Source organism: Solenopsis invicta, chromosome 12 (assembly GCF_016802725.1).
Source record: "Solenopsis invicta isolate M01_SB chromosome 12, UNIL_Sinv_3.0, whole genome shotgun sequence".
In the NCBI taxonomy this organism is placed as follows: Eukaryota; Metazoa; Arthropoda; class Insecta; order Hymenoptera; family Formicidae; genus Solenopsis; species Solenopsis invicta.
Window position 1 is genome coordinate 15,670,121 of NC_052675.1, and position 26,588 is coordinate 15,696,708.

General features: G+C 32.3%; 2 protein-coding genes across 4 annotated transcripts; both read right to left on the bottom strand.

Annotated features, from left to right (window-relative positions):
• On the bottom strand, positions 1-21,563 carry LOC105201776 (NF-kappa-B inhibitor cactus). Of its 2 annotated transcripts, XM_039455664.1 has the most exons (5): positions 21,425-21,526; positions 15,702-15,755; positions 10,406-11,009; positions 7,782-8,134; positions 1-1,973 (listed from the first exon to the last, which is right to left on the bottom strand). In XM_039455664.1, the coding sequence occupies exons 1-5, from the start codon at positions 21,429-21,431 to the stop codon at positions 1,564-1,566; spliced, it is 1,428 nt and encodes a 475-aa protein (XP_039311598.1). In that variant the 5' UTR covers positions 21,432-21,526; the 3' UTR covers positions 1-1,563. The 2 variants fall into 2 exon arrangements, with proteins under 2 accessions (XP_039311598.1, XP_011168273.2); XM_011169971.3 differs by lacking the exon at positions 15,702-15,755 and having other exon boundaries at positions 21,425-21,563.
• LOC105201777 (DNA replication complex GINS protein PSF1) lies at positions 21,434-25,377 on the bottom strand. 2 transcript variants are annotated; one of them, XM_011169973.3, is made up of 6 exons: positions 25,151-25,377; positions 24,492-24,563; positions 24,146-24,210; positions 22,957-23,263; positions 22,478-22,626; positions 21,434-21,574 (listed from the first exon to the last, which is right to left on the bottom strand). In XM_011169973.3, exons 2-5 carry the CDS (start codon positions 24,558-24,560, stop codon positions 22,483-22,485), a joined length of 585 nt encoding a protein of 194 aa, XP_011168275.1. In that variant the 5' UTR covers positions 24,561-24,563; positions 25,151-25,377; the 3' UTR covers positions 21,434-21,574; positions 22,478-22,482. The 2 variants fall into 2 exon arrangements, with proteins under 2 accessions (XP_011168275.1, XP_011168274.1); XM_011169972.3 differs by lacking the exon at positions 21,434-21,574 and having other exon boundaries at positions 21,898-22,626.
• Between the last annotated feature and the right edge of the window lie 1,211 nt (positions 25,378-26,588).

The window sequence follows — 26,588 nt, forward strand, 5'->3', positions numbered from 1 at the left end:
TTTTTTATAACATCTTTTTTTATTAAAAATAATTACAGTTTTTATTATACGAATATAACAATAATGATATAATAGATCTCGTCGTTGTTACTTTTAATAATATATCGCGACAATGATATACTTATGATTCTAATGGAGATGTCTATGTACACGAAGAGATAAGGGGAGTTATTATATAACGATGGAAGCAATTGTATGCTACTACAATGAACATTGATTCGATTAATATTCATCGTCGACAAACATCGCATTGTTCTGGACCTTTTTCGATACGCTATATAAATATGCATGTACATTGCGTGCGGTTACACGAACCGTACACGAGAATGTGAATTTGATTATTTATCTTCGCTGTAATATGTATTCTGCTTCGCGCATCGACTTTACAACTTATAACAAGACCCTTCTTCACGAGTATTCATATCGTCGAACGCGGACGTATTTTTCTATTTACATCATAAAGTATCACGTAGATAAGCGCAACTATTCCACTTTCGCATCGTCACACATTCTAGTGCTGTCGCACTACTCTTTCGCTCACAAACACTGTACGCAATTTGCGTTAAAATATATATTTGTCCTTTGTATTATTTGTACAGCCTTTTTTAGAACACTCTTCACATCTCGAGATGTTGCATGCCTATTCGCTATGAAAGATTACTATGGGAAAAACTAATGACGGCTAAGACAATCCGCGTCTATACGTGTCGTCGCCTCGTTCGTAATCGAATGTTTCGTTAATCGCGTAGAAGTTCGTTTCTGAGATCTTCGATTCCCATGCGTCTGTTATTCTCGTTCGTCACTCATCCCTCACATCTGCCAGTGTCGATTCAAAAAGCATATGCAGTCTATAATTGTATTACAATAGTAATACTCGTCAACTCATATAGACATATCTCTATGAGTGGCGCATTTAGATATAATACATATTAGCTAATCTCGAGAAATTCTACTCCTTATCTATACTTAACTGATAACCTTTTCATTTTTTTTTACTAGAGATCTTAATCCATCCAGCAGATTAAGACGGCGTCATAGGCGCATCAAAATTAAACATCGACCTTTTATTCGTGCGTCATATACATTAAGGTTATTAGCGTCAAACGCAATTTTTGTTTCCTTATAAATTTTAACAATTTTGTTCTAATTACTTACCTCAATAAATTTAATATTAACACGACATCGTCCAGCGCGTCATCTAATTCAAATCGCAAGTTTGTTTTCGCAAAATACGGTTTTCATTTAACTATTCATTTAAATTCATCTCGTTAATTAAGATAATTTCGTAAATGCGTTAAAGCTCGAGAAATTTATTTATTAAGTAGGCGCAGTGGAAAATATAAAACGCAACTTTTATCTCTTTGTCGTCCGAAAAACTTTATTCACTGCAATTCTCCGATTGTATCAATTCGGCCGATAGATTAAAATGACGTCATAGTCACGCCGATGTGATTCGAGATACGTTTTTCATGCATGTGCCCGTAGTACGCACAGTATCTTTTTATCTTTTCATTCGGCAATTATTTAGCACATTAATTGATAAATTAGATATCGATAAGTACTTTAGACTGTTACTCCGACCGCGTTTTGCACGGGCAAATAACTTGCCGTCCACGATGTCCTCGTCATCTCCTCGTCTTCGCTGCTTTCGGAATCCGATTCCGGTAGTGGTTCTGGCATCGCGCCGTGCCGCATCAACTCCCTGCGTGCCTTCCTGGCAAACTCACCGTTGATATCCAGGGTCAATTGATAAGCTGTTCTACCGCCGTACGTTTGCTCGTCTAAACATGACGCGCGTCGGTATTCCGGCAATAGAAGAACAAACAACGGCCAGTACTTGTGCTCCACTGCGAGATGAAGCGCCGTGTATCCCGCCAGGCCCTCCTTTGCCCTGAGATCGGCGCCCAAACGTAACAGGAGTCGCACCAGATCCACGTATCCTTTGGCGGCGGCCACGTGCAAGCACATCTCGCCTGAAACAAAAAAAGCAACCGTGTCATAAACAACGTATCTTTTCTATTTGAAGTTTGGAGATTAGAGCATCCTTATATTGATCAAAGAGCCTAATATTGAGCAATAGCAGCTAGATACTGTTCGTCTATTTCTCATCATCATTTATTTCTTCATGTAAACAAATTATGTTTGTTTAAGATTATCAAATACTTTCAAGATTTTATATTCTTGCTTATATATGAAAATATGATGATTTGATGGCAATTCTTTTTGTGTGCAATCAATCTATATTTCTTTCTGTGAAGTCTCCACAAATGCATCTCTCCTGATGCAAGCCAGGGCGACGGAGAGGTGCGTACGTACATACATACGGAATGATGCGAGCGAGTCACATGTCTCGAGACTCGTGATGAGATATAGATAGAACTAGGAAGACGCGGTGAATCATTGTCGTCGGAGGTTTGGCTGGAGTCCCGCGGTCCAAACTAGGCTCGCGCCGATCAAAGTAACTACTAAAATTAACTGCACCGCATTACCACTCGCATTGGCGGAATTTAATATGGCATAACGCCGCACGTGCATAGCACCGCGTCGATATTGCGCTCTCGCTTCCGATGACGGAAATAAACTCATCGAGCGGGTCGCCGTGAGTATACACAAGTACAGTCGCGTAGAGTCACTCTTATCATCGTTTTCACTACGTACGATCGATTGCAGCGACATTGAATGGGTTAAAAAGTGTCGGCGAGATTCTTAGCTTGGAGTTACGATGTCTTTTTTTTTTAAGGGTCTAGATTGTCTACATTGACAATGAGAGAAAAAATTCCTAAATTTTAATAAATATTTATTCAAATAGTACCAATGAAATATTTATTTTTAATACATAAATATTTACTGTATGAAAAAAATAATTAAATTAAATTAAATTAAATTAAAGGTCCTTGTACAAAATAAATATTTACATTTAGTAAATCTTTCATTAGTACACTGGAAAAAAATTTGTTAAAAAACTAAAATATTTAGCAATTGAAAAGAGCTAATGAGCCGCGACAGGTGTTGTTGTCGAAAATAATATGTCGTATAAATTTCTGTATTTTGAATATATTAGAACATAATAACAAACGTTTCGACCTCGTATAGAAGTCGTAAAATATTTAGTCCAATACAATCAACTAAGCATTGAATTGATTTAACGGTTATTTAATAACAAAAAGGATAGTTCATTCATATCAATCATTCGAATTTTTTAACCAAGACTAAATTATTCAATTTAATATTTAGTTGCAAATATTGGATTAAATATTTTAGTTTTTCAACAAATTGTTTTTCTCAGTGTATTATTCAAGTAAATATTTATTAAAATTTAATCATTTTTCCCTCATTGTCAGTGTAGACGTGGTGCGAGAGACTTTATTAAGAATTTACTGTATTAGATATACAGTTCTTGCAAAATAAATACAATTTAGAAATGTGTTAATATTAACAGTATTAACACTTCAAATAAACTATACAAAGTTGTGTGAGAGAGGATAAGATTATATTTTTATTTAACAACATATTTTTATAGTTTATTTATTCTGTTTATTATTAAAAATTATATTCTTCTTTATATGAAGAAAAATCTCAATTTTTTGTGTATATAAGTACTTTGAGTATTCAAGATGATTTATTAACAAAGCGTTATTGTGATTGTCTGTTTAGTTATTTTGCAAATAAATAAATAAATAAATTTTACTTAATTTACAGAACTAATCTCTGCATCACAGTAAAACTTAACATAAATAATTGAATATTTAAAGCGCGCATTTGAATAAAAACAAAAATTAGATTTTTTTTTTCTTATTTCATTATTGATTATATTTTTATTAGAGCACATATCTACTTTTTATTGAAATAACTTTTTATCCAGATAGAACAACGCCGCCAAATTGTTTTCTACTACTTTCAAATGCAATATGAAATAATGTGTAATTTTTCCATAATTTTCCTAATGTTTTGACATATGTCCTATACATTCTTAAACCGCTACGCGATTACTTGGAATCTAGAGCGCAGGATGCGATCTAGAGCGAGATATAGTGCCTCGCACGATTAAGGGTAGGCACGAAAGGGGATCGATTTTTTATTAAGGGTGAAAGTCCGACGGAAACCACTAACGTCGACGCCGCTGTGTGGGGTTTCCCAAGCGAGCGAGGCGACGCGGGGCGAAGCGAGGCGAGGCGAGGCGAGGCAAAGCGAGGCGAGTACATCGCGCGGCACGCAAATAGTCCTGCAGGTATTTTTAAATATCGAAAACATCTGGCTGTGCGCCCTCCTCCGTCTCGCGGCGTCGCGACGCGCCGCGTAATGTAACGAGCGTCGCGAGCACGCGAGCACGGAGCCACGCCGAATTCCGTCATATGAACACGCGAAACGTACATCATTCCGCTTCCATTCGCCAAACACGCTTCCAGCCAGTAGTGTTCGCCAGATAGCCGCGTATGAGAAGCGACTCTCCACTCATCAATCAATCAAATCGCAATCGAAATTATCATATTGTACATTTTAATTCCTTCCTCGCAAACAGTTTAATCATTTCCGACCGAAAGCGTTATCGCGAAATTCGATCGCGTTTACTGCCAGCCTCTTATTTGACTAATTATCGATTGTTTTGCGAACGATTATTCAACTTTGATTGTACAATTTGTTTTCAAAGAAAAAGTTAACGAGTGGACTTTAGAACGCGATTATTCTCGAGTGAATCAGTAATTTCTCGGTCACGGAATCCTGAGAAACTTACTTTTTTATTACTCATCAATCCTCAAATCGGAAGAATGTCGCGCAGAGATTATGGGGCCGCGATTGTTCTGTCCACGGTTTCGATTAATTGATCACGATCCAGAACGATCGATTACGCCACGATCGGCGTACGTGCGTGCGTTGTCCGCGTTGCGCGAATTTGCGACGGAATACATGCCGATGACGCTACATGCGGGATTTCCAAGACTTTTAAAAAATCCACGAACGTCTCGCGATGAACGACCGCCGCCGGCCAGAGCGATTTTCTCTCTCTTTCTTTATTTCTATCTTCCTCTCTGTGCTCTGTCGCAGTATCCAATTTGGAAAGAGGACATTACAGGTGACAGAAGTTCAATGTCTTCTCGAATCTGCTTAAATATTAAATCTTTTATCTCAAAAGACATAGTATTAATTATTATATAATTATTAATATTAATTAATATTATATATATAAACACACTAATTAATATTTATATTAATATTAATATTAATATTAATAATGATACAATATTTATAATATTTATAAAAACTGTATCTTTTTCCCCAATTAAAAATTACATAAAACTTCATACAAAATTTATCTTAAGGAATTAATTTAGGTTTAAATTTTGCAGACTTTTATAAAAAAAAAAAAAAAAAAAAATTTAGTAAATTTTGTTGCAATGAGATACAAGGCAAATGTAAGGTTTTAAAGAAAAAATATTTAATTATTTATTAATATAGTTAATTTTAGAAATAAATTAAAAAATATTTGTTATTTTTTGTAATTAATGTGATGACGCCGATACATTCTGACAAAATCCGCAGACTTGCGGTTTTATCGTGTAGCTTTTAGCTGAGATCGCAGTATTGTTTATCTGAACACGAATTTTTCGTCATAGTGGCAGGAATTTCCAACGTGAAGTATACCCTGTTATCGATCGTAAGTGACCGCGTTATTATCGTCGAGTACCGAGTAAATACGATGATTATCAAAAGCAGCCTAGAAGCAGCATTAATGAATCAATAAATTTGTCACGTGCAAAATTTGACGTAGAAGACGTGTTTACAGATATGCAAATCACCCAGTCCCCCACCACCTACAATAGCAACAAGTATATGAAGACAAATTAACTCGACTATACTGGGTGTTCCAATTTGACGTGATCAATGTTTAATATTGGGTCATTAAGTATGAAACTTTACACATATACATATATGTATATGTGCAAGATCATTTGGTAAATATTGTTTATTATTTGTACAATTTTTTTACGAAAACGTTGAAAACATATTATTTTAAATTTAAAAAATTAAATTAAATATTGTTTTTTTATATCATTTTGAGTTTTAACGTAAATATTTTTTTAATTAACTTTCACGCTTCCAAGCTTTTATTAAAATAATATTATAATATCTACTTATAAGGCAATAAAGAATTATGTTTTTATTCTCTTTTCAGGTTTATTACGCGAAAAGTTTGCTTTTATTTTTAATTTAAATTACTTGCGTTTTTAATATTATAAGAAGAAATTCAAATTTATAAAATCATCGTATAATATGATCGTAAGACACACGGTAATAACTGTCAAATTTTTTAAAATTCAAATCAATGAAATTTATATATACTTTTTTTCGAAGAGAATGTAAGTATTATAAATATTCTCGACTGTTCGAAACGATGGAACTTCCAAACATGAGCATAGAGAACATATGACTCTCTCTCTCTCTCTCTCTCTTGATGAAATCATAGGAAACCTGTAGTTCCACGTGTCCATGGATCACAATATCATCGCTCGCCACGCGATCTTGTATGTGACTTCTGCGTGGCAAAAGCAGGGATTTTCCATTGCCACCTCGGCATCCTTTGTGTCACGGACATTGATCATTTTTTTTCGCATTAACGTTACAGTGATTAGCAACAATTATGTTCCAAATAGCCCGTTCAGCGGGAAAAAACGCGGTTAGTAAAATATATCTAACGTCAACGATTCTTCATTGTATTAATATTTTGTATTAGCTTTAACTATTTCGCTCTAATAATTCTTTTCCAATTTTTTCTAATCCAAGGTATTTATTCAAATTTTGTACAGGAATTCCCGGATCTTCTAGAAAACTTGTTTGAAATTCCAGGTAAGATTAGAGAGTTTTTTCACATCTTGAAATTTTATTTAATTACATCTTATAATCACATTCATTTAAATTCATTTATGGTAATAAATACAAATTTGTTTAAATATATCTCTTTTAAAATTGAACTTTCTCTTATAATCATATAATTATAAAGAAAAGGTTGATAAATATTAAATTTAAGTATTAAAAAAAAATAATCTAAATTAAATATGGTATATAACAATCTAGATACATGGATCTAGCTGGAAATATAGAATTCGAAAGGTGATTACACATAATTTAAAACGATGTATTATTATCTTCAATTGTCACTAATTTTTTTAATATAAATATTCACGAATCATGCAAGAATATTCAAATGAGTGTACGTGGATATGTATGCCATATTTGCTAATTGATAGTTGTCATTTTGCATTAAGAAAAAATGACCAAAGAAACAATTTTGTCTCTCGGAGAAAAAGATAAAATTCTTTTAATAAAATTCTTTTTAAAAAAGAGAAAAATTGTTTAATATTAAAACGTGGAATTTTATCTTGGAAATTCCAGGTTCTCAAAGTTTTTTCCGGTAGTAAATACCCTGCTAATGATACTACTACATGTTATATTTCATTTATATTATTTCTTTTTGGTACTTTCTAAAATTTATTATTTAAAATTTACACATTTCTGTGTAATTATTATTAAAAGATATATTTAAATCAATTTATTATCATAAACAAATTGAAATAAATCTGATAATAAAATGTAATTAAATAAAAATATTTCAAAATCTGTGTTAAAAAATTCTCTAATCTTATCTGGAATTTTGAATAAAATTTTTAAAAAACAAAAAAAAAACTGGGAATTCTCTCTCAATCTCTCTACAAAATCCGAATAAACACTACTCTTGTTCCTAGTTTTGCCCCCAAAAAGTAAAAGACTAAAGTTTATCAACTTACCGCTATAATTACGTTGCTCCAAATTCTGAGGCAAGGCTGGTACTATCTGACCGGGCATCAGCTTGTTCCTCTCCGTCGGGGATAATGGGTCCGTGAGAGCTTTGGCACAGGCGATATCTCCGTTCCTGCAGGCCAGGTGGAGAGCCGTGTCTCCGCGTAAATTCCTGAGAGACGGATCCGCGCCCGCCAGGATAAGTCGCCTGACGATCAGCGGCTGGTGCGTTAGCACTGCCAGGTAGAGGGGCGATTGCCAGTCATCGTTCAAGGTGTCCAGCAGGCACGGGTCAGGAGCCATCCTTATCAAGCATAGCGCAGCCTCCACGAAGCCCTGTATGACTGCGATGTGCAATTGCCTGTGCAAATACAAAATACGTTGCGTAAGAAGAGGAAGAGCAGTGGGGAGACTTGAGGTAAGGCGACACTTATTTATTAATTCCTAACAGCGGAGTATTTATCAGCTAATGTTTAATTCTCGAGCGCATCTGTTGTTGTCTTGGCAAAATATTTTCTCGCAATCTGCGGCATCTTTTTCCTCCGTATAAAATGTGCGTCACTGGTAATTTATCTGTTATTGTTGATCATCCAAATTCCTGAAAGGTGATTCTTATCGAAGAATGAAACTCGTTTCATTAAAACGGGTCAATGAGCTCGAGCCATCTAGCGCGTGTAGTCGTCCGTATAATTTCATTTACATGGACGTCACGTTGACGTATTACGTATAACGATATTCAAATTTGCGTACGTCGTTCTTGAGAAAAGAAAGCCGGGAAAAAGGTCAGATTGATAACAATGACACGAGAGATGACTCGCCGAGCTCGATTCATCGATGAGGATATGATATGAATTTCAAATTTCAAACTTATTCATCGTCATTCGCTTTTTGAGTGTTATTTCTACCTCTAATTATTTCCCGTGGTATTTCCATTGCGTTGAATCTCACATTAGCGTGCGACGTAATATTCGACCCTGGACCGGTTGACCGCGGTCGCAAACACGCTTTGGCCACAATAAGTCGTTAACAGGATCGCGAGCTAACGGATCCTTGACTCGAGAAGTCGGCGATAAACAGCGGACGAGAAGACGCAAAGTCACAATTGTCGAAACGTTTAACGCGACGACAAGAACAGATGCAAATTGATGCGAATTCATATTTTCAACTCACTGTTGTCAATAAACGTGTACGTGATTATAAGAATCTGTAGTGTGTGTAACGTAAATTACATGCTAAAGGGCGCATTCCAAAAGTCGTATTTAAAATAAAATAAAAGTTATTCAGTATTTATTTTAAATAACTTATAAACCATTTCTTATGTTCTATTTTAAATTTAAAAAAAGAGAGAAATAATTAAAAATAAAATAGTTATTTAGTATTTATTGTAAATGACTTCTTATGATCTATTTCTCATTTTATATTTTAAATAGAAAAAAAATTATTTAATTCTAAATAAATATTTTAAATAAATTGTTTTTTGCTGGTTAATTTCGATTGAATTTGGCTTTCTCTATTGAAATAAAAAAAATTCAAAACCACTGTTGTAAATCGGTCATATTTAAAATAACATTTAAAATGTATTTAAAATAAAATAGTTATTCAGTATTTATTATTTTAAATAACTACTTATAATCTATTTCTCATTTTATATATTAGATAAGTTTTTGGAATCTGTTGCATATTTTTTATTTTGAATAATTATTAATCTTAATATTTAATCTCATGTTAAATCTTGTAATATTAAATGTTAATTCTGATTGATTAATTACAATAATTTGTATCGTTATATTATTGCTCATTTTTGACCTGTATCTTATAATACGAATTGCGATTGCATTGAGCTAAATTTCTTTTAGTATTTTAAATAAATTGTATCAGTTATTTTACCAACCCCTGCATTTATTGATAAAAGTAAGGTGGAAATATGGGCCATTAATTTATTTCGATTATCCAAATGCATGTATATCTGGATTTTTCAATCAGTGCCGTGAAAATTTTAGAGAAGCAAATAATTGTTTTTTAAAAATAAAAATACAACTGATGTGTGCAAAGTGAAAACATTTTAAAAATTCTGAAAATTGTCTAGAATTGTATTTATAATTTATTTTAAACAAAATGATATCATTGGATATAAAATTACTTTTACAAGACGCCAAAACAAAAGATAAAAAAACTTTAGAACTTTGCTCTTCATGTTTGAATATCGTGTTGGCGGTATCCGATGAAAAATAACTATAAGCGAGTTCTTTAATTCATCAACTGATCAAAGTTGCATTCGCGCATAATGCAATTGATCAATCGATGAATTATAAAACTCACCTTTCAACGAAGAAAAACTAATAAAGCGCCTTGACAAATTTGCTTCCTTATTTCATGCATGTACCACAGATTAAAAAAAGTTGAAAAACCCTGATGTAAAGCATCGCTTTAATTAATTCGACATTAACTTTTGATTTAATTTTGATGTAAAAAAAAATCAAGACAATTCGACCAGTCCTGTTAAGAAGCAGCAGATGCCATCAGCTGATTTCGCGGAGAAAAAATAACACCGGCCGACACGTCACTCGCGCATTTCGCCTCTTACAGGATCCTTAGGGTTAACAAACAACGTAAATAGATCAATTTCACTCACGTGTCACCATCGTCGTTCTGTGTGTAGTACAGCTGCCACGGTTCCTCATTGCTCGTCGTCGTCGTCGTCGCACAATGTTCCTCATCGTCGACGCGATGCCGTTTAAACGTCGCGTCGTCGTCTTCGTCGTCGATCCGCGTCAAACTGACGGGCAACAGTTCTGGTACCGTCGACTCGACCTGAATCAGCTTACTGCCCTTGGCGGCGAGCGGGTTCAGGCTAACCTGCTTCAGGCTGAGCTGGCTCAGGGTCTCGGTGAGGTCGAGGTCCACGCCGCTGTCGATCGCCCTCATTGGCTCCTCGTCGGCGATCGCCACTGCCGACGGTGACGGTGACGCTGAGGCCGGTGTCGTCGCCTCGGCGGCGGCAACTACCTGCCTCCCCCGCTCTCCCTCTTCCCCCGCCCCCCGCCGTTCCTCCTCCTGTGATTGCAGCAACAGCCCCGAGCTGATCTCACCGCTAAGCTGTAGATTGCCACCCGACAGGAAGCCGGAGTCGACGTTGCCCGCCTCGTCCTCGTCGTATTTACTGCCGTAGTCGTCGTCGTTACTGTCGTTGCCGTCGCACTTCCACCGCCGCTGCTGCTTCCTCTTATTGTTGTCCTCTGTAACACGTTCCTCCATCTGGGACGAGCTTCTACTCGCGGGATGCCACATTTTGCCTTTTTTCGCGAGAGTCGTCTCCCGTTCTACCGCTCGCGTGACACCCGCTCTCTCTCTCTCGCGATAAAACGGCACTAACTCCCTCCTCCTCTTTTTTTTTTATCTTTTGCCAGAGCCTTCCGTTAGACACTTGACGCGGTGATCGCGAGGGGAAGAAAGGAGCACGACGCCACGTGTGTGTGATTCTAACGGGTGGGGTGTGTATATGTATATATATATATATATATCCTCACGCACTCTTTCTCCCGCTTGTAACTCGCGACGATTTTATGATCTCTCGTTGCGCGACCTCCACTTTCTCGCGTGTGACCTTCGTTACTCGCGCGCGGCTACTTGTCCACGCGTTAACCACTCGTTAGCGCGCTCGTTCGACTTCCGTACGCCGGTCGAGTTTCCGACGTCCTCTTCCGCTCGCTCGCTGTCGTCGACGCTTTATTTAACGCGATCCTCCTACTCCTTTTGCTCTTCCTCCTTCCACGGAACAGCTGTGCCCCGCACTTTGCCCCTCTCGCTCTTCTCCGCCACTCCGACGCTCGGTCTATCTCTCTCGCTCTCTCTCTCTCTCTCTCTCTCTCTCTCGAATGGCGCTCGCTCGCGTGCCTCGCGCGTCCGACTTTCTACCTCGTTCCACTTCGTTTTATGAGCCTTTCACCGCGCCTCAAAATGATTCTCGATCGATCCTTTCTTCTTTCTACCTATCGCCGCCGAGAAAGCAGATGGAAAGCGTTCTTCTCGCGTCTCGTCGTGCGTTCGATCGTGCGTCGTACGCGCGACACGCGAACGAACCTCGTATCGTCTCGTAATCTCAGAACGAACTGAGAAAGAGAGAGCCAGAGAGCCGCGTTGTTGCTAAACTGGCCTTTCCCGCGCATGCGCGGCGCGACGAGCTCGCAGGGACGCCCGCAGGGACGTACGTGGAACTTTCCAAAATTTTCCTCGCAATCAAACTCTAATTTTTTTTTCCTTTTACTCATCAATGTTTAATTGTATGCTTTTATCATGTCAAATGTAGAAAATACGATTCGATACGGTCGAAAGTACCAAAAACGATAAAATGACCTGGTAAAAAATTTTTTAAGGATTCTTTCTGAAATTTGCCGGAAACAAAATTTCAGGCAAAATCGAACAAATTCGAATTTTCTGTCAGAAGTCACCAAAAACTATCCGATTTTAACACACATTTTACTAGCAAAAAGATTATCCAAATGTTACGAGAAATTCGGGCAAATTTCGAGAAAATTCAATTTTTTTTGTCGAAATTTATCCGATAATTGCCTACAAACTGTTCCAAATATCAATGTAATTCCGACAAATCCACAGGCAAACACTGGAAAATTTTCTGTCAGAATGGGGACGAAGAAACTGTCTCCTGCTTTCCATCGGAACCGATAGATAAGTCGGAAAGTGCGTGCGCGTGACTATATGGCTATCACGTTGTATCTCCACTTTATCGCGTCCCGCATGCGTCAGCCATGAGACCGTAGGTTATCGCTATTGATTTTTATTGTGTAAAGAAATTTTTGCAAATGAGGTTAGATGATTTTTCTCTTTTTTTTTATACGTCCAAGCGGGGAAACGGGGTACTAATGATACCTTTATTTACTCGAACTAGACACTTCGATGGGACAGCGCACGGGCGCGCATGCGCACGAAGGATGGCCATTCGGCAACGCGGAGTAGAGCGTATGGCGGTAATTCTTGAGAGGCCGGGAGTAGGGGCGGAAAAACCCATCAACCTCGGGCAGGGCCAGCTGCGTGGCTGTATGCCGTGCAACCGATACGATACGACTCTCATTCTATAGATAAGGCAAAATTATGAAGAAAACGCGGCATCAATTCGCGCAATTGTTTCGTACAAGACATATAGATCGTTCCATATATATCTGCGGAAATTTCGTGGGATTTATGCGATTTTTTGACGTTCAATCCGTTATCATTTTGATATTAACAATAGTATTATAAGCATGTTAATGGTTAATATTACATTGAGAGAAAAGTGTTCGATATTTAGTTCCACGGTAAATCAATAAGAGCTCCACTTTATAGTTATTACTGTTACAATACTGGTAACTTTATAATTCTATCAAGTATGAAAAAATATTACTTTTATGATAATTTTAAGTATTAATACAATACATTGAAAAAAAATTTTTATCTTCGAATAAATATCTTTTTTTGACATCATTTCCTTGATTAAATAAAATATTTAAATTTCCTTGATTAAATAAAATATTTAAGTTTAAAAAAAAATTATTTTATACTAAGTAATATTTATTTAAATCGAAGAAAATGACTTGATCGGAAGAAACTTTTTCTATAAAACTTTTCTATAAAACTTCAAAATAGATAAAAATAAAATAAACATTTTATATATTAAATACAATCACAATTATAACAAATATAAATATTTATTAACATTCCTTTAGCATTTATGTATTACGTAGTAATAATAATTGTTATAATTTGCATAGTTAAAGAATATAGTTGATATTGAGAATAACTATGAATTAAAGTTTAATCATGTTAACTTATATTTAACTCCATTTTTTCTTCTTAATGTTCTAGAAATATATTATCCTTTAAAACATTTTAATCTTTAGTCAAAGAAAGAGGAAGTGCTATCAAAAACCGATTAACTTTTTTTTATCGTGTAGAACGCGTCTACAAATCCCGAACTACAAGAGCATTTAGTCTTTTATTTAATTTTTTTTAGTCTTTAAATTCTGAGATGTTAATTTGCTCTATGCTAAACAGTTGAAATCTCATCAATTCGCTTAAAGCTTAAGAATTATGGCAACATTTTTTGCCAAAATAAAAATGTCACAGTTTAGAATTTACAGCAAACGACTAAAGATTTATTAATACACGTCTATTAATACACGGAGAAAAAAAATGTATTAGAAAATTAAAATATTTAGTCCGATACGTTCAACTAAAATAGGTTAATAAAACAATTATTTAATTGCATAAAAAAGGTGTAATTTATTTTCATATTAATCATAAAAATTTTTTAATCAAGAATTAATTAAATCAACTGAATATTTAATTAAACGTATTGAACTAAATATTTTCGTTTTTCAACAAATTTTTTTTCTTAGTGTAGCAGATCGAATAAAGTTAATAATGTCATTTAGGTATTTAAAGGGAATATCCATTGAGTGTTTGCATTGTCTGCGATCGCGTGAGACTTTTCTTCTGTATCTTTTACGCCATAGGTTTTACCGCAGATAAAACGGACTGCGAAGGAAAATCCAACATGACGGAACGTGGCGCATACTATTCGCGGAAGAAATAGTATGTCCATTTGTCAAGCCTTAACGTTAAACTAATTATATTTTAAGAGTAATGAAAAAAAGTATTATTTTTATCTATTTCTTATTTGTTTTCGTAAATTAATTAACTGTAATCGATAATTACAACCTGTTATACCCGGTTTCAATAATTTCTCTCGACTTATATCCATAAATATTATAACGATGAAAAGAGAGATACAGGCAGAACAACAAGTTACGATAACGTCGAAATGATACTAAAATAAATCGCGATTGATCTAAAATTGATAATTGATTTTTGATAATAATCATTTAAAAGTCATTTTTACATCATTTTAAAATCACACTGACTTTTAATTCTGCTTGGAGGCTTTCCTGAAATTACGTCAAGGTTTCAATAGTGAAACTTAAGAAGAGAAAAAAAATGTTAAATCAACAGCATTAGTCTAGCATTGAAAGTGTTTTGTTCATTCAATAATAGTATTATTGATACAAAGATTAAAAGTAAAGATAATAACAAATATACTTGAATAAATAAAATAAATTAGTCGAATCAAGTATATATATTAGTAACACTTTGATTCAATATTTAATTGAATCAAATTAGGTTTGAATTCGTATTATAGCATTTTTTCAGTATATTTTTTATTTAGGAAAGTTTTTACCAGTATTATTGATAATAGAATTAATTTCTTTCCAATTACTATTGTGGCATGGTAGTATTCATAGCGCGATTTTGTATTTAAAATCGTGAAAGAAAAATCTTATTCTCCTATAATATAAATTTTAGTAAACGGAAGGATGATACTCCAAACGGACTCCGTAACCAGATAGTGATCCTATCTCACTTGAACTGATAGTTCATGTTTAGATTTTGTAGAACGCTGAAAATAACTCCAAAGAGAGCCGTTCATATATCGCATATATATAAAGAATAAATTTTGTCAAAATAACTGTCTCCCCTGGAGGAAAAAATTTACAAAAATTCTGCGCCAAAATGATAAAACTGGGACACTTTTGTTAATTTTAGTAGTTAAATACATATATATCTAAGAAAAAGTAAATATTCTTTTGTAGGTTCAATTACAGGTTTGAGCGAAAATAGATTCTTGAAGAATAACATAAAATTCAAGTTTATAGACATGGATGTACCTCTGTGGTTTTCGGCTAGACTCTTTAAAAATCTCCAATGGAAGAAAAAATCCCCAATTGATTATTTTAAATTTTGATGACTCTTTTAGAAAATATTCAAGGAAATACTATAAGGTAATATCCTAAATAAACACACATATACATATATACATATATACTTTTCATATTCAAAATGAATATTAATCAAAAAGCAAATGCGGTTATAAATACCCTTGTCATTTTTCGCAAATGCAAAACGCATGTCAGAAGGCTCGTCCTTGTATGCTTGAAACCAATACGCATAAACTCTTATGTAACAATGTTTTCTAATACGCTTGTCACGTTATCACTATACCGATACGTCTTTTTCCTTTGTATTCGCTTTCATACGTGAATGCTGTTATCATATCTCCTGCGCTTGTGGTGAAACGCATACGAGATTAATCAAGTAGCTTCAATGCACGCGGAGCATCAGTGAAAGCTCTTTGCTCGGAGCTTTTGGGAAAAATGTACGTAAACGAGCCCCTCCTTTTTTCTCTAGATTTAAACAAATTACCTTTCGCTTTTTGTCTTACATCGGGATCTTGTTATGCTTTAAGTTGAGACGCGTGCACGGACGTTATCTGACAAATTAAATTATCGGTACAAAGTGCCGCCATTTCGTATCAATCGAGCTTTGTTCTTCGTTCCCGGAATCGATAGATGTCTGAGTGAGATTCTTCTTTTTATTTGATATAAATCTTTCGTCTAGCATCTTTCGTCCTCCTCTTTTTTTATTGAAGAAAATGAATCATCGGAAAGATTTTTCAGATTCGAAGACTGATGCTATGGATACATTTTCGTAAAGGAGAATCGCTCACCAAGATATAATTATTGTAATAGCAATGGAAGTCAAAAATAAAATTTAAAATGCATAGATAAAAGAAACTCGCAAAAAAAAATTTGCTCGAATGAATTTAAAAAAGCGAAACAATTCAGAACCCTAATGATAAAAACGATTCATTTACAGGGAAAAAATTAATCGTGTTTGACATTTGACTGAATGATTATGAAATACTTTATAAATGTTGTCTACATTTTTAAAACACGTATCAAATATTATTTGTATTTTTCAAGAATTGGATTCCATGTGAATTAGTTGTTTCTTGCATAACTATGGTCAATTATGAAAGATGTTTAAGAATGATGAGCAATACTGCAAAATTTTTTTCCAAAAATTACTCCAGCTATCTGCTCGAGTGTTATACATAATTTTGATGGTCTAACAGAATTATTTTCAAAGATTTATCCAGCTAAATTTTTAGATACTTTAATAAAATCGTTCTTTCTGTATAATTAATTACAACTACTGAAAACAAAATTTGTCGAAAAACTAAAATATTTAGCCCAACTAAATATTCAGTTCTGTTAATTCTTGATTACACAAAATTTTAACGATTAACATGAAAATAAACTATATCACTTTTCGTGCACCTAAATAATTGTTGAATCAATTCATTTTAGTTTAGTTGAACGTATCGGATTAAATATTTTAATTTTTCAACAAATTTTTTTCTCAGTGACAGTCATTGAATATTATAATCGTTAATAATAAAAAGAAAAATTAAATCGACTTACAATTAGTGCTATGATTTTGTGTACGTGCGTATGTATGATTTATCAGACTTTTATCTCATAGATTTTCCGTAGATTTCTCCCACGAGTGGCGGTAATCGCACTACGCATGATTTATCACACGCTGATCGATGAGATTTTCGATGCCACGTGTGGCGGACTTTCTTCGCAGCTCCGCCCGAGAAGAGCGTCGCGACGCGACGAACTCACCGGAAATTCCAGCGGCATTTCCTATCCGAAACGGTCGCGGTCTCACGACGATGCACGGCGGTAAACGTCCGGCGGTCGTTTACTGCACGTACTGGGAAATCGATTCGCCGCCGCCGCTGCCGCCGCCGCCGCCAAATGTGTGGCCTCGATGCGTACAAAAGAGCTCTCCACTACAGAGATTCCACATGGGTTTTCCCGTTATTATAGAGGCCACGTGTTAGAATTTAAGACAATAGGACATTCGTTACCTGTCATTTTCAAGCCTCAACCCAAATAAATACGAGCTTCCCTCTCTTCCAGTTCCATTTTAGAATTGTTTAAATCTTGCTTTTGAATAATAATGTTAAAAAAGACTGTTTCAAAAATTTTTAAATAATGTTCTTTTAAATATTATTATGCTTTTAACATGCGTTAAATCTGTAGCGAGCAAAACGCTGTTAAAATTATCATAAAATTCAATGTACTTTTTACTTATACATTGATTTATTTATAACTGAAAAGCATATGTATAAAACTTAGTACACTTTTGAGAACGTTAAATATATTTACGTTAAATGTTTTTAATGTATCTGTTTGAAATTTAATTGCTTCCGTTACATTACATTCAATTCTATTGTCAATTTTTAATAGTGTAAAATGTTACATATTATGTAATATATTTTGTTTAGGTTCTTGGAAAATTTGGAGCAGGTTTTGCCTCGGAGAAGATATTGATAAATTTTTTTTATCAATAGATACAGCACTTTGCCATCTTATGAGTATGTTGTTTATATTTTTTATCAATATCTTTATAATTATCTTCATAATTATTAGTAATCTTCATAATTAATATTTAAATAAACAATTTTTAATTCATAATTAATATTCAAATTATGAGAAATAAGCTCTTTATCTCCAATCATTTATAATTCAAAAATTGTTAACGATTGTCGCGACTCTTTCAAGGTATGAGGGATCGATCGCAAACACATCAAGAAATCTAATGCAAATGTATTCTTATAAAAGCACAACTCTCGATATATAGATGCGATAAAATTTCTTCGTATGGAATCATTATCATTTAACATCATTATGCATGCAGTGACATTAAGATAAGATAATTAATTAAGAACAAAGGTTTTTTTAATTTGCGATCGACCTTGTTAAACAGGTAGACCTCGCCGACGTCAATGCCCCGATTATCTGGGGAAAACCTACGATAACGATAGAGAGAAAATGTGTAAATAATTGCGGTACTGTTTGCTCGGCGGAACTGATATAACGTCACAAAGTGCCTGAACAGTTACTGAGATCTTAATCCTTAGAAATACAGTTTCTTATTCGAGATTTTTGGAGTTTTTCAAGAATATTAAAGAGCCATGATAAAACGATTTCTGCTTATTCGATCAGCCATTACGAAATTTTTGCAAAAAAGAATCTTTGCAAAATTGAGAAATTAGAATAACTCTCGATTAAGAAACACGCAGCAAAACATGTATTAAATTAAAATCTTTTAATTAAATAGAAACAATTAGAATTAATATAATATAGGATAACAGTGCAAAAGACCGAGTGCATTTGTATAGCTGTGTAATAAATATGTATACTCGGATTATTATTACTTTAACGTAGGAGAATTTAGATATTTATCAAAGTATATACGCACTAAGAAAAAATTTGTTAAAAAACTAAACAAGCTAAAATATTTAGTCCAATACGTTTACCACATATTCTATTGATTTAGTTAATTGCTAATGAAAAGATGTTAATGGTTGACATGAATAAACTATATACTTTTTTGTACAACTAAATAACGTTGAATAATGTTGAATCAAAGTTTAGTTAAACGTATTGGATTAAATATTTTAAGTCTTCAAAAAAATTTTTTTTTATTTTGAAAACTTGTATTAAATGGTTTTTTTGTATAATTAAGGGGTTTCTAAATAAATTATCGATATTTTTTTTAACTTTGAATTAGTTTTGAATTAGCTTTGAGTAAAGCTTTTTTCTTTTACTCCTGTTTTTTTTCGACTCGTTTAAATCTTGTTAATATACATTAGCAAAGTTACAAATAGCAAGCCGAAAAAGGAGAGATAAAGAAAGAAGTTTTATTCAAAGCTAATTCAAAAATATTTTCTAATAAAAAAATGTCGGTAATTTGCCTTGGAATTTTCTTGAAGCATTAATGACCCTACGCATAACACCAAAAAAAAGAATTTGCTTAGCATTGTAAATACGTATACTAAAAGTTATAAATACTTTAACGCATTGTACATATCGAGATATATTCGGGGCGCGTACTTCGTGAATATTTATCATCATGATTATTGATTATTCAAGAATAGTAATGTGTTAAAGCAGCTAAAAATAGTATTTAATTGTTTGACGTGTCTGTATTTAATTTGAAAGTGATGACGAATTTGAAAATTGGTTAAATATCGATTGAAGAGTCTTTTGTATGCGCAAAGAGTTTAATTGTAAACTACTAGAAATGTGTAACAAAAAGAAGAATTGTATAAATTGCACATCCGCATTTGTACTTGCCTTAAATTGAACTTTGTATATCTTATCGAGCTAATTATATTCTATTTTATTCTATTCATTACCACGTAATTATAACATTATAGCATTAAAGTAAATAATAATTTTTATAACAATATCTAACAATAAAAATTTTTCAAATAATCAATTACCATTCGCGGATGCTTAAAATTAGACAAAAAGTGCGCGCCTTAATTGCACAAATTAAGATATATTAAAATGTATTTATGATTCTAAATGATATTAAACGAATTTGTCTTATTTTGTGATATCGTAAACTTACGTCGGCTATCTCGGTCTTGGAAAATCACCTACTTATGCTGTTTACAAAAGAATCGATCGACATCGTGGTTATGTAAGAAAAAAGAAAGGTAGCATCTTTAAATGCACGTCGCGCGACAGAAACTACCATTATTTGACTGTACAACAGAATTGGGGAAGTACGCTGACTCAAACGTACGAACTACATCACTTCTCTGGCGTTTTTTAACCACAACCCATAATATCCTTTACGAAATAAATTTTTTTAGGCCTCTTAACTTTCTACAACAAAACTTTCAAACTTGTACAAGTTATTAATTGCTAAAAAAAATAATAAATATAGGTAAAGATAAGTTATCATCAACATTTTTGTTTAGGCTTTGATCTACACAAATCGTATTCTAAAATTTTATTAAAATAAATTTATTTTGTCTAGAAATTATATGTGTTAAAGAAAAAATTCAAGGACAATTAAACATTATAAACTGATTCTATAAAAATAACTATCAAATATTTTCATTATATATTTTCAGTATATATTTTCAATCAAAAAATGTTTTCTTCTTAACTATTGATGTATTAAATAACAGTGAATCATTTAAAAATGAAGAACGAGAATATTTGTAATTAATACAACAGCTAAGAAGAAATTACATTATTTTCATAGAATAAAAATTTAAAAACATGTCCCTCTCTTTCTACACTATAATTATATATAATAAATATGTCATTAGTATTTCGGAATATCTACACTTGTTTTGCATGTAGAATGAGAAAAGAAAATTAAACGGAGCACGCAAGAGTATCTTTACTTTCAGAAAATGTTAAAAATGCATTCTTAATACAGCGCAAAATTTGCTCGTAACTTCCATCCCGTTTCCGGTAAACCCGAAAAACATTTTTTTAAATCATATGACGCAAGTTGTTGCATTATACGCGACGCTATTTTGTGGAAATGATAAATACATATCTGACATAAAAAAAATATGACATTCTTGATGTATGGTATAAATTTATCAAATAAATTTCTCGTTTATTCCATGTGTCGACTAGGTCGTAGATCTAGGCTTGACGTAAAAGAGAATCTCATCGATTATTATATTTTTATTCAAAATAAAAAATTCATGATAAACAAAAATGATAAAAAACTTATTAAAACTTATATAATTTTATGTTGCTCTTCTGAATAACAATTTATTTAGAAAAAGGATAAAAGAATTATTTCTTTAATGCTCTTATGGATGTTTTCGTCAAGAGAATAAGAGAGTTAGACAAATTTAAATCTGATACATACAGCTTTTTCCGTGTCAATTTTCGGAATGACAATTTTCAGATTTTCGTTAACTTACCTATCATTACCAGATACTGGCCAAAACAGCATGCCGAGTTCGAATTTACAGCGTGCCAAAGTTCTCATGCTGCTCACGCCGATGTCTTTCTTTTTCGTTCGATCACTGCAGAAGATCGCGAATTGCTAGATGCCTTTCCCTCTCTGTAACCTAATCAGAAGGAAAAACTAGACATTAACGATTATGCGAGGTAGATGTCGACTGCCATCGGTCTTTACCGAGGAAAAACTGCCGCTAGTAAGCTACTAGTGAGACACGTACGCATATATTGAGTGTACTCGTGTGCCGTTATCCTAAGAACTGCTTCGGATTGTCTGCTCTCTGAGCCATGTTATATTTTCAAGAAACTTGGTAAAAGAGAAGGAGAAGATAAATAGATAAAAGGAACGGAAGAACATCTTTACATTATTGTAAAAGTTTTAAGATTCGCCGATGGGATAGAGAGAAGGAGTTATCACAATGCTGAAGTTATATCAGTTTCATACTTTATCCCATTTAATCTCTTGAACAAATATTATTTCGTTGTTATTTGATATATTATACAGTGACCTAATTTTTTACCAAGTGACATCCATGTTTAAATTGCCATAAAAATGTTCCGATAATATGAGCATTTTTCAACAAGAGACACAGTTGACACAGTATAACACAATAAATTGTGTTATACTGTCAACTGTGTCTCTTGTTTTATTAACATTAACAATTAACAAGGATGAAATCCTTGTTAATTGTTAATGTTAATAAAAATAAAATAATTCACTATGTTACACTATCTTTTGCTGGATAACGTCCTATAATAACAATAGTAAATTGAGGTAAATATCTGTGAGAGTCAGCGTCTGCAATACATCTAAATTATTACATTTTCTTAATTAATTTGAAACAGATTCTATTTTATTACAAATAATGGTTAAAATATAAAGCTATGTAATAAAAGATTAGAAAATTATGACAAAATCAATTGCAAATGGCAGTGCTGTGTGTGGCACAAAAGTACACAATATAATAATGTATAAAAAAATAATGGAAATAAGGAGACTGTTTTTATCATACAATTATCACGTGTTATGGTGCTCGAGTACGCCTTGTCTGATAAGCGGCTCGCACACAGCTCTTGGTAACAGATGATACGTATTCTTTTTAAGTGTAATAACTTCGCCGTTGTCGAGTTCCAGCTTGCCAAAATCACTTAAGCACTTCACCTTAAAGAAATCATTGTGTAATTACTAGTATTATTTAATTACTAGTGTAATACATACGTAAATACATAAAATTCATATAGGAATTTATAATATGTTACACATATTCAAAAGAGAAATAGCTTCTCTTTTAAATAACTTTTAAATTAAACAAATCTTTTAAAATAAAATTTTACATTTATAACACATTTTATATTCATAATTGATAACACATTGGTAAAAATATTTATAAATGTAGAGCATAAAACAGAAAAATTCTAAATTCAGATAAAAATAAAAAAATTGATCTTGCATGATTCTTTTGAATGGATACCACAAGAAAAAAATATTTACCTCGACATAGAGTGTCTTTGGAGGGCTCATGTTCATAGTTAGATTTAATCCATAATCGTCGCCTATCGATCTCATGTAGGTGGCCAAAGATTTGTTGTAGTTTTGAAACCATTGCATTTCCGCATTCAGTAAGTTGGCGGTTATCTCGGTCGGTAGGATGCTACCCAATTCCCAGCGCAACTGCCGTAATCGTTTAACTCGGTGGTACAGATACGCCAGCACGCACCTTTGGTTTCTGACCAGAGCCGTATGGCGAAAATGCACTGACGGTAACAACGCGTGGTGCCCTTCGTTCTGTATGGCATTACTGAAACATTCGCGGAAAGAGAGGAAAGCTCATTAACCTCGGCATCTAATTGATAATGAAACTTAATTTTCAATGTTATATTACAAGACAGTCATATTACATCCCAGTCGACACAGCTAAAAATCACTATATAATACATATAATAACATCCACATAACATTTTCTAATATCACGATGAAATTCTTGAAATATCAAATTTGGCTCAACTTGATTTCATTATGATATTCACTAAAATCTTTATCAACTTATAAACCCAAATAAATACATATCACATTATATCAAAAGTCTTACATATAATCTTGAAATAAGTAGTTTGAATTAAAGAGAGAGATGATAAAATGTATATCAAAATATATAAAATTTCACTAATAACTCCAATTATTTGGTAGCTGTGAGTGTTATGATAAAAAATAGATTTAATCTTTAAAACTCAAAATTGCATTACTGAATATTGAAGCAAAAAATTAAACATGCCCAGTCAACGTAGTTATACCTTTACCATGTAATAGCTGTAAGATTCAGCATCAAAATACAGTTTCAACATTTAAATTCTACATATTGATGTATACTTGTTATGTAAATAACATGTGGCATTTGCACATTTATATTACATAAAAAAAGCGATAGATACATATAAATATCATAAAATATTAATTATATGAAGTATTATTTTCAAATTATATAGCAGTTATAAATTGTGTCAAGTGGGATACTAGCTCGTTAATTTTATTATACTATTATCATACACAGTGGCAGTGATTATACATAATATTTTATTCTTTACTTGCTTTTACTTTTCATTTATAATTTTTTAATAATAATTTTTTTAATAGTAAAGTAACTTTTATGAATACCATAATAATATCGTAATATATAATGTACCTATCTGTTGTATTGGCTTCATAAAGCATTTGCATCTCTTCAAAAACTTGTCGCATCACCTGTTCCTGCAAATTCAAAGAAAATTTTATGATTGCATCTATAATAATCAAAATACAAGACAGGCTTGTTATAAGCAAAGCAATAAATAGCAAAATTAATTACTAAATAGTAAGCAAAAGATGTTTTATTTATATAAAATAATTTATTCTCACTTAAATTGAACAAATATGTTTCGGCTATATTTAGCCTTCTTCAATGTTTTAGAACCAATTAATCAATTGCATGATGTAAATGTTTACAGCACACAATAATATAAATGAACAAAAAAAATTATTATAATGCTTACATTAAATGGTCGAATATCTTCGTGCATATCGAGCTCCATTATAAGCTTAATAGCTTCTCTCCCAAACATTGTCTGTAAAATAGAAATACATTCGTTATAAAATTCATGTCCATCATTATGTTATATTTTAACTTCCTGGCTTTAAACTTTATTTATGAAAAAAACTCATTTTCACACCACAAATCCTTAATTATTTTCCTAAAAATCCTTAACTATTATCGATTAACTAGGTGAATTTTAAGCAAAAAATATATAAAATAGAACTTTTATTATTATTAAAAAATTATTAGGCAACCTTTTACTACAAATTTATATTATTTCTATAATTAGAACAAAAGATTCAGTTAATTGTTCATTTTAAATTCGATTTAATTATTAAATACGTTTTAAATTAAATTACAAAATACGTTCTTTCAGACTATAAATGTGTCGAAATTTGAATAATAAAATGTTGTAATCAGCTTGCGCATGCGTGTGTAACAAATATCACTAACAGAAACCTAACCTTCAAAATTACAGATTTGATCTGTATAATTCTAACATTATGTTATATTTATCAAAAAAAATTTAATCTAATCGTGTTTAATAAATTCAGCATTAATGAATTCAGCAATATTTCATCAATCTGCTCTTATTAAGATTTATACTGTAACATTTACCGTAATTCGCAGGTGGATATGTAGAGAAACGACAATCGCAATGAATCGCAATTTGACGATCTTCTAAATATTATTGCAAAGCACTATATTCACAAAACCTATTCTAAATTAATCAGTAAATAAACTAAATTCTCGAAATGCTTGAAGGTGCTTCGAATTGCTCCAAATGCTCCGAAAGGTGTACGACATTGCGCGGTATTTTAAACGTATACTAATGCCATCTAACAGCAAAAAAGAATTCAAATCCTACCGCATTGTGAATTTAAATCCTATGGTTATGAACAGTCGATGTTCAAATTTCGCGAAAAAGCTTTCTGAAGATTTCTAAGAGCATTTTCAATGTTATTCTTTAAATTTTAAGTTTTCAATTGTTATATATAATTCTTCAATTAATAAAATTATAATAATTGTCATATGTATCTCTCGTAGTAATAGTTCAGAAATAAATAAAATTTTCATATGTAAATGTATGCAAGCATTTTTCTTATAATTTAAAAAAAAAACAATTTGCGAAATATTTTACATAAACGCAAAAAAGCACTTTTGCAAATATTTTTTTGACAAGACGAATTTAAATTATAAAGCTACGGTGGTTGATGTTCAAATCTTTTAATACGAAATCTTTTTAAGAAAAGATCTTCAAAAGCATTTTTGACGTTATCATTTAGACATTATGCTTCCAATTATTACGTTAATGTAACTTTTTAATTACAGAGGATTGCGCAACAAAGTTAAATAGTTAAACGTTAAAATTTAAATATTAAGGTTAAAAAGTAAATAACTTACTTTTAACTTAAAACTTAAATAATTTAATTTTTAATATTAATTTTTTTTGAAATACATACACTTTACTTTATTAACTTTTTTCTTTAAATTAAAAATTTATCTATGTAAAAGAAAAAATTAAAAAAAAATATAAAAACATTTTTTTTGTGATTTCATATAACTAAATTAACTAAATTAACAAATAAAATATTAAATTTATTTGATTAATATTATAATTGTTTTGAGTAATCTAACTTTAAAACTTGCAAATTTCTAATTTAATATGAATAATGCTTTTTAAAATTTTAACATTTAATTTAACTTAATTTAATCTTAACATAACTTTAATTTTTTATTTATGTAACTTTTAACGTAACTAAATTAATTTCGTAAGTCATTAACTTTAACTTAATTTAGAAAAAAGAAAAAATCTATTAGCTTGAGCCCAATCCTGCTCAATTATTAAAATTAATAATTATTATATTGTGATAGATATCTCGTATCCATATAGTTTAGCATTTGAAATAAATAATTATTATGTATAAACGTACATAAGCATTTTTATTTCTATTATTATTAAAAAAAGTAATTAGCATTTATACAATTATTTTTTATAAATCCACAGCAAAGCTACTTCACTAATTTTCAGTAACTTATCCTCTCTTACAGAAAT